This window comes from Symphalangus syndactylus, chromosome 23 (assembly GCF_028878055.3).
Source record: "Symphalangus syndactylus isolate Jambi chromosome 23, NHGRI_mSymSyn1-v2.1_pri, whole genome shotgun sequence".
Lineage (NCBI taxonomy): Eukaryota > Metazoa > Chordata > Mammalia > Primates > Hylobatidae > Symphalangus > Symphalangus syndactylus.
In genome coordinates, this window is record NC_072445.2 from 28,143,190 (window position 1) to 28,151,559 (window position 8,370).

An 8,370-nucleotide genomic window follows, 5' to 3' on the forward strand; every position below is an offset into this window, starting at 1 on the left:
TATTTTGTTCATTTTTATGGTTGAGTAGTATTCCATGGTATATACATACCACATTTTCTTTATCCACTTGTTGGTTGATGAGCATTTAGGCTGGTTCCATATTTTTGCTATTGCAAATTGTGCTGCTATAAATAGGCATGTGCAAGTGTTTTTCATATAATAACTTCTTTTCCTCTGGGTAGATACCCAATAGTGGGATTGCTGGATTGAATGGTAGTTCTACTTTTAGTTCTTCAAGGAATCTTTATACTGTTTTCCATAGTGGTTTTACTAGTTTACATGTCCACCAGGAGTGTAAAAATGTTCTCTTTTCACCACATGCATGCCAATGTCTATTAGTTTTTGATTTTTTAATTATGGCCATTCTTGCTGGAGTAAAGTGGTACCTCATTGTGGGTTTAATTTGCATTTCCCAGATAATTAGTGATGTTAAGCATTTTCTTTTGTATTTTTGTTGGTCGTTTGTATATTTTCTATTGAGAATTGTCTATTCATGTCTTTTGCCCACTTTTGATGGGATTATTTTTTTCTTGCTGATTTGAGTTCCTTGTGGATTCTGGATATTAGTCCTTTGTTGGATGCGTAGTTTGCAAATAGTTTCTCCCACTCTGTGGGTTGTCTGTTTACTCTGCTGATTATTTTGCTGTGTAGAAGCTTTTTTGTTTAATTAGGTTCCATCTATTTTTCTCTGTTTTTGTTGCATTTGTTTTGGGGTTCTTGGTCATGAATTCTTTACATAAGCCAATGTCTAGAAGAGTTTTTATTATGTTATCTTCTAGAATTGTTATGGTTTCAGGTCTTAGATTTAAGTTTTTGATCCATCTTGAGTCGATTTTTGCTTAAGGTGAGAAATGAGGATCCAGTTTCATTCTTCTACATGTGGCTTGCCAATTATTCCAGTATCATTTGTTGAATAGGGTGTCCTTTCCCCACTTTATGTTTTTGTTTGCTTTGTTGAAGATCAGTTGGCTGTAGGTATTTGGCTTTATTTTTAGGTTCTCTATTCTGTTCCATTAGTGTATGTGCCTATCTTATACCAATACGATGCTGTTTTGGTAACCATAGCCTTATAGTATAACTTGAAGTCAGGTAATTTAATGCCTCTAGATTTATTCTTTTTGCTTGGTTTTGCTTTGGCTATGCAGGCTCTTTTTTGGTTCCATATAAGTTTTGGGATTATTTCTTCTTATTATGTGAAAAATGATGATGGTATTTTGATGGAAATTGCATTGAATCTGCAGATTGCTTTTGAAAATGCACAGCAAGTTTTTCTTTGGACTTCTGGAAAGTAGTGGATTCAAAGCCAAAATTTGAGTTGCATTGTTATTTAAAATAGGAATATGAGGATGGGAAAACATGCAGTGTAATGACGGAAAATATTCTAAATAATGGTAGCCAAAGAAAAGTACAAAAACAGTCATTAAGTGATACTTTTTTTAATAGAACTATATGTTATTATCAATCTTTTAACTTAAGTGATTAAAATTTTTCCATTTTTTTCCCCAGTTATATGTGGTCATTTGAGAAAGCTCACCTCAGCATGGTTCAGATTATCACAGGACAACTTGTGGAGTCCTTTGATGAAGAATTTAGAACTCTCTATGCCAGATCCTGTGTCCCCAGTTCATTTGCTCAGGAAGAATCAACAAGGGTGAAGCATGGAAAAGCCCTCTGGGAAAATGGCACTTACCAGCATTCGGTTTCTTCATTAGCATCTGTTTCCAGCCAGAGAAACCTTTTTGGTAGACAAGACAAGATTCATAAACTAGATTCTAGTTACTTCAAAAACAGAGGGATATATACTTTAAATGAACATGACAAATATAACATAAGAAGTCACGGATACAAACCTCATTTTGTTCCAAACTTTAATGGTCCAAACGCAATACGTCAGTTTCAACCCAGTCAGATAAATGAAAATTGGAAAAGGCATAGTTATGCTGGGGAACAGCCAGAAACAGTGCCATACCTCCTGCTTAACAGGGCTCTGAATAGGACCAATAATCCACCTGGTAATTGGAAAAAGCCATCTGATAGTCTTAGTGTGGCGTCCTCATCACGGGAAGGCTATGTAAGCCACCACAACACACCTGCCCAGAGTTTTGCCAATCGGCTTGCACAGAGAAAAACAACAAATCTTGCAGGCAGGAATTCAAATGTTCGGAGGTCTTTTAATGGGACAGATAACCATATCCGCTTTTTGCAACAACGAATGCCAACCCTTGAACATACCACAAAGTCATTCCTACGTAACTGGAGAATTGAATCCTACTTAAATGATCATTCAGAAGCTACACCGGACTCAAATGGATCAGCTTTAGGTGACCGATTTGAGGGCTATGATAATCCTGAGAATTTGAAGGCCAATGCCCTTTATACTCATTCTCGGCTTCGTTCCTCTTTAGTATTTAAACCCACTTTACCTGAGCAAAAGGAAGTTAACAGTTGTACAACTGGCTCCTCAAATTCAACTATCATTGGTTCTCAGGGAAGTGAGACACCTAAAGAGGTCCCAGACACCCCTACAAATGTACAGCATTTGACAGACAAACTCTTGCCAGAATCAATCCCCAAGCTCCCATTGCAGTCAGAGGCACCGAAAATGCACACCTTGCAGGTTCCTGAAAACCACTCAATAGCCTTAAACCAAACTACAAATGGCCATACTGAATCAAATAACTATATATATACAACCTTGGGTGTAAATAAGCAGACAGAAAATCTAAAGAATCAACAGAATGAGAATCTACTTAAAAGGCGAAGTTTCCCGTTATTTGACAACTCAAAAGCCAACTTAGATCCTGGAAATAGTAAGCATTATGTATATAGTACACTTACCAGGAATCGAGTTAGACAACCAGAAAAGCCCAAAGAAGATTTGCTGAAAAGTTCTAAAAGCATGCACAATGTGACTCATAACTTGGAGGAGGATGAGGAGGAAGTTACCAAGAGAAACCCTCCAAGTGGCACTACTACCAAATCAATTTCCATTGCTGCTTTACTTGATGTGAATAAAGAGGAATCCAACAAAGAACTTGCTTCAAAGAAGGAAGTTAAGGGTTCCCCAAGTTTTTTGAAAAAGGGGTCTCAGAAGTTAAGGTCATTACTTAGCCTTACCCCAGATAAGAAAGAAAATCTATCCAAAAATAAAGCACCTGCCTTTTATAGATTGTGTAGTAGCTCTGACACGTTAGTTTCTGAGGGTGAAGAAAATCAAAAACCAAAGAAATCAGACACAAAAGTTGATGCATCTCCTAGAAGAAAGCATTCTTCCTCATCAAATTCTCAAGGCAGCATCCACAAGAGTAAGGAAGATGTAACAGTTAGCCCATCTCAAGAGATAAATGCTCCACCAGATGAAAATAAAAGAACACCTTCTCCAGGTCCAGTTGAAAGCAAGTTCTTGGAAAGAGCAGGAGATGCCTCTGCCCCAAGATTTAACACTGAGCAGATCCAATACCGAGATTCAAGGGAGATTAATGCAGTTGTTACCCCTGAAAGAAGACCAACTTCTTCTCCAAGGCCAACGTCCAGTGAGCTTCTACGATCTCATTCCACTGATCGGCGTGTTTACAGTCGTTTTGAGCCGTTCTGTAAGATTGAGAGCTCTATTCAGCCAACAAGCAACATGCCAAATACCAGTATAAATCGCCCAGAAATAAAATCTGCGACTATGGGCAATAGTTATGGCAGATCTAGTCCAATGCTTAATTACAACACTGGTGTTTATCGCTCATATCAACCCAATGAGAACAAGTTTCGAGGATTTATGCAAAAGTTTGGAAACTTTATACACAAAAATAAATAGCTATTAAAATGCAAAATGAATGAGGCTATAAATATTTGTCCAAAGAAAATTGTGGACAGTCTTTGTAACATGCCAATAGATTTTCCTAAGGACAGAATTATGGGTATGATATATATGTTCACCAGTGTCCTAGTATAAAGTTATTTTTCTGTGTGATAAAGTTAGGGTCTGCTGTAGATAGAATTTCTCTGTAAACACATGATTTGTAAGTGGTAATGGTAAAAATAACAGATGTATTTAAATCATTTTCTTTAGACTGAAGATTTTAAGTCCCACTTAGAAATTTTTGTGGATGATGTATGGTGTATGGTGTATGGATTTTAACCATTTCCTTTTAAAAAGGTCATACTACCCTCAGTAACCCTTTATAACATGTCTTTATAGTGTTTTCTTATCTTCAAAAATATAAGCAAATAGGACAAAGCCTTTTTTTAAGATTAACTTGAAATTCTACAGGATAACTTGTTATATTTTATTAATATTAATTTTTCTGTGGAGCATTGTACAACTGTTTGGGCAACAGCAGTACCTTTTAAATTTTTTATTTTTTTTATTTTTTATTTTTTTTTGCCTAAAGTGTTTGCAAAGTATCAGCCTCATGTAGTATAATGACATTCGTAGGAATGTGTTTTCCTAAGCCTTTGAAAACGGTCTGGGATGTGCTTCTTTCTACACTGGACCCAGGGAGCTGTCCCCCTCTTACCCATAGGCTGCTGATTTTTTATAGTCATTCCTTACTTCACATTTAGAACAAACCAGTAGGAATTTAGAAAATCTGGATGATTCCCGCTCCTTTTTCTATTGTATAAAAGCTTTTAGAAATGTAAATTTCTGCCTAAATTTTTGTTAGATTGCCATGACAGTGCTAAGGAGTCTTGCTTGCGAAAATTCTTGCTCTTTTTTTTTTTTCTTTTGAGATGGAGTCTCGCTCTGTCACCCAGGCTAGAGTGCAGTGGCGCAATCTTGGCTCACTGCAACCTCTGCCTCCCGAGTTCAAACGATTCTCCTGCCTCAGCCTCCTGAGTAGCTGGGATTACAGGTGGGCACCACCACACCCAGCTAATTTTTGTATTTTCAGAAGAGACGGGATTTCACCATGTTGGCCAGGCTAGTCTCAAACTCCTGACCTCGTGATCCACCTGCCTCAGCCTCCCAAAGTGCTGGGATTACAGGTCTTGCTGTTCTTTAAGTTGTGCCAAATATATGACTGCATAGTGTTTTCGTAAGAATACCATTGGGAAAATGAGAAGTTGTACTGGGCTAGTTCTTCCACGATTTGAGGATGATATTCAGATTATAAGATACCCTTTGTCTTTCTTACAGTAATGAAGTATAAGCTCCATATCTGCTCCAGAGACTAACTTGACTTTGCTTCATTCACAAAGAACAGAGTTCAAGAAGCAATGCATCCTGTGAGAAGTGTGAAGTGTTTGTACATCACTTTAAATATATTACTTAATATGTTCTAAGTTGCTGTGTGGAGCAGTATACTGTTGTTTTAAAAATGCAAGGTTCAGACAAATTTTAATATGTATCATTAAAATAATTAAAATAATGGTATAAAATATGTCATTAAAATAATTTTCCATAGTGTTTAGAAACCATGAAAAAGACAACATAGCAGGAGAAAATATGACGGGGAAAGAAAACCTAACAAAGCCCAGAACCCACAGTTAACCAAACTAGAGTGACTTTGTTATTACCCATTCTTTGCTAGTATTGGATGGGGAATTAGGATAATGAGCCATTAGGCAGTTTTGAAATGGAAAGCCCTGAAATTTAGTGCAATGTAACTTTAAAACTGAAATTATATAAAAAGTAGAAGTTTAATCATGTTTAATTACAACCAAAAGTCTGTTGCCTTTTTGTACAGAAATCTCCTTAATTTCAGGAAATAGAGATAGCTTATAGAAACATCCTTTTAAATAGTTTATGAGCTCTTCCTCTTCAGTGGAATTGAGAAGTACAGAATGCTTTATTTCATCAGCCCCTGACAGGTGACTTAGGCTTTAGCACAGCAGATTTATTTTTCTCTGTGTTTTTTAAAAATTGTTTTTCTTGTATTTTTTTTCTTCAAAAATATCTATATTTGAGAATATGTACATAACAACTTTCCAAAGTCTCTGTGGCCAAAAAACTCTCCAGGGATAAGACTGAGCAAGAATATAATACTTCAAAAAATGTACAGCTACTGTTTAAGTTTTAAACAGGCACCATCACAGTTTGTGGATGAAATACTTTTAAGCCATATACTTTCTGTCTTTTTCTCCCCATATTAATATTGGGGGACAGATAATATCACTTTGATGTACATTGATATTAAAGTTTGGTAATGCAGCTTTTACTGTCTGCGTAGTACTGTACATTAGTTTTTAAGCAGAAACACAAGAAAAATGGGTATAATTTCAAAGTAGTTCTTGGCAAATGGCTAGAGAATACTGTAAGTGACCCTGTATCCTGAATACGCAGATATCCCTCTATTACAAGTTTGGGATTAGCCATAATTCTGACATGGTGTGTTCAGGTATGGGTATATGTTGTCAGTCTACACTTGTGGAAGCAAATATCTTGTTTAATCAAGATGATGTCTAGCGTCACCTAGATAAATAATGCAAAAAGTTTAATTCTGGCTGAATTCAGCTTTACTCAAGATCCACATATTCAAATATCTTTCCACAGATATTTCCGTGTTCTGTGAATATCTGTTGATTCTTAATATGCCTGTGGCTAAGGGATGCAAAGTAGAATGGTTTTACATTGACTACATATGTGACATGTACGATGCTGTTTTTTTAAATAACTTTATCATGATATTCAGGTAGATCCTGGGTTCTAGAATATTTAAAACAAAAAGGACAAAATGATAAACCAGAGTCAACTTGTTAACTTTTCTTTTTTAAGAGATGGGTTCTCGCTAGTATGCCCAGTCTGGACTCCAACTCCTGGGCTCAAGCGATCCTCCAGCCTCAGGTTCATGAGTAGCTCAACATTTTATATATGTGTGATGTTATAAAGAAATATTCTTCCAAATGAACTTTTGTTTTTAGATCAATAAATGAATAATAAATAATTTTGTACAAACATCAATATATTGTAAGCTATTGTTTTTTTAATCTTCATACTCTGCATTTTTGCATTCAAGGTCAGTCTTTCACTTAGTTATTCTAATCAGGAATTTAGATGTGTACATATTTTTAAATGTTTTTACATGAACTTCAAAATCATCTGTAAAACATTGTTTTGGTTACCAATTATATGTCATATAATAATTTATTCATATTTGAAATTCAGTGGCAATTCTCTTTAAGCAAAATATTATATAAACACATTCTCTTTATTTCTATTATACTGTAACATAGTGGTTACTTTAAATAATTTTTACTTTTTTTTTTTTTTCCGAGACAAATTCTGGCCCTGTCACCCAGGCTGGAGTGCCGTGGCGCGGTCGCAGCTCACTGCCACCTCGGCCTCCTGGGTTCAAGCTATTCTCCTGACTCAGCCTCCCGAGTAGCTAGGATTACAGGCACCTGCCACCTAATTTTTGTATTTTTAGTAGAGATGAGGTTTCACAATGTTAGCCAGGCTGGTCTCAACCTCCTGACCTCAAGTAATCTGCCCCCACTTGAGCTCCCAAAGTGCTGGCATTACAGGCATGAGCCACTGTCCTGACCTAATTTTTACTTTAAAAGATGGAGAATCTTTAAAAAGGAAAAAAAAATGATGGTTGACTTCTGTATAACTTCATAGCATTTGGTTTGAGTAAAATATTATGTATGTGCATTTGTATTAATGACATTAAGTAACCTACAGTCTGAGAGTTAGTGAATTAAAACTCAGAATTTATTAGAAAAAATATCCTTTTTATCACAGATTATGAAGTAGTTGAAATAGTGCGTATTGCAAATTAAAAGTTGTGTCCTTTTAAAGGCAAATGTGCTTTTTAACTAGTTAATTATAATGAATGGTAGAACAAATTAATCATAAACGCCAATGTTTAAGAAAATCCTACTTCAGTTAGAATAGTAAGGGAAATGGGTAAGACTTCACTTTTGTGGCCATCTGAAAGGAAAGTTATAAATAGGTTCAGTTGGTTTAAGGAGTCAAAGATCATCTTGAGTAATTGGACCTGGGAAAATGGAAGGTCATTGTAGGGGACATGTGTGTATCCTGTCCAGGGAAACACTTGACATAACGGGAATTACCTGAGTGTCAAGCAGTGAGAAAAGCAAGAGATACACAGAAGAATATTTCTGAGTTAACAAAGGGGTAGTATGTTAAATTTGGACATTCCTCCTATAATATTAATGCTTCAACCATCTGGCTCATTTATTTAACACTCATACTGGGGACCTACTTTGTTCCAAGTATGTAGGTTATAGTGGGCTTTTGATGGAAAAAATTAAAATTAAAAAAAAAAAAGGTTGTCTGGATAATCAGAAGCTGCCAGCAAGTTTTCATACATGTTTTAAGAATACCCCAAACTTACAGCAAAAGTCTATGTTACTTGAGGGCCATTTGTCCTAACTTGTTACTTAAATGTACTCCTAGTGCCTAAAAAGGGT

General features: G+C 35.9%; 1 protein-coding gene across 4 annotated transcripts in view; it reads left to right on the top strand.

Annotated features, from left to right (window-relative positions):
* Positions 1-4,053, top strand: part of FAM83B (family with sequence similarity 83 member B) — a 216,347-nt gene extending 212,294 nt beyond the window's left edge. For all 4 annotated transcript variants that reach the window (XM_055263906.2, XM_055263907.2, XM_055263908.2 and 1 more), the window contains one exon: positions 1,507-4,053. In XM_055263906.2, the coding sequence (XP_055119881.1) occupies positions 1,507-3,808 (2,302 nt within the window). In that variant the 3' untranslated portion in view covers positions 3,809-4,053. The remainder of the gene's footprint in view (positions 1-1,506) is intronic.
* Positions 4,054-8,370: the final 4,317 nt, after the last annotated feature.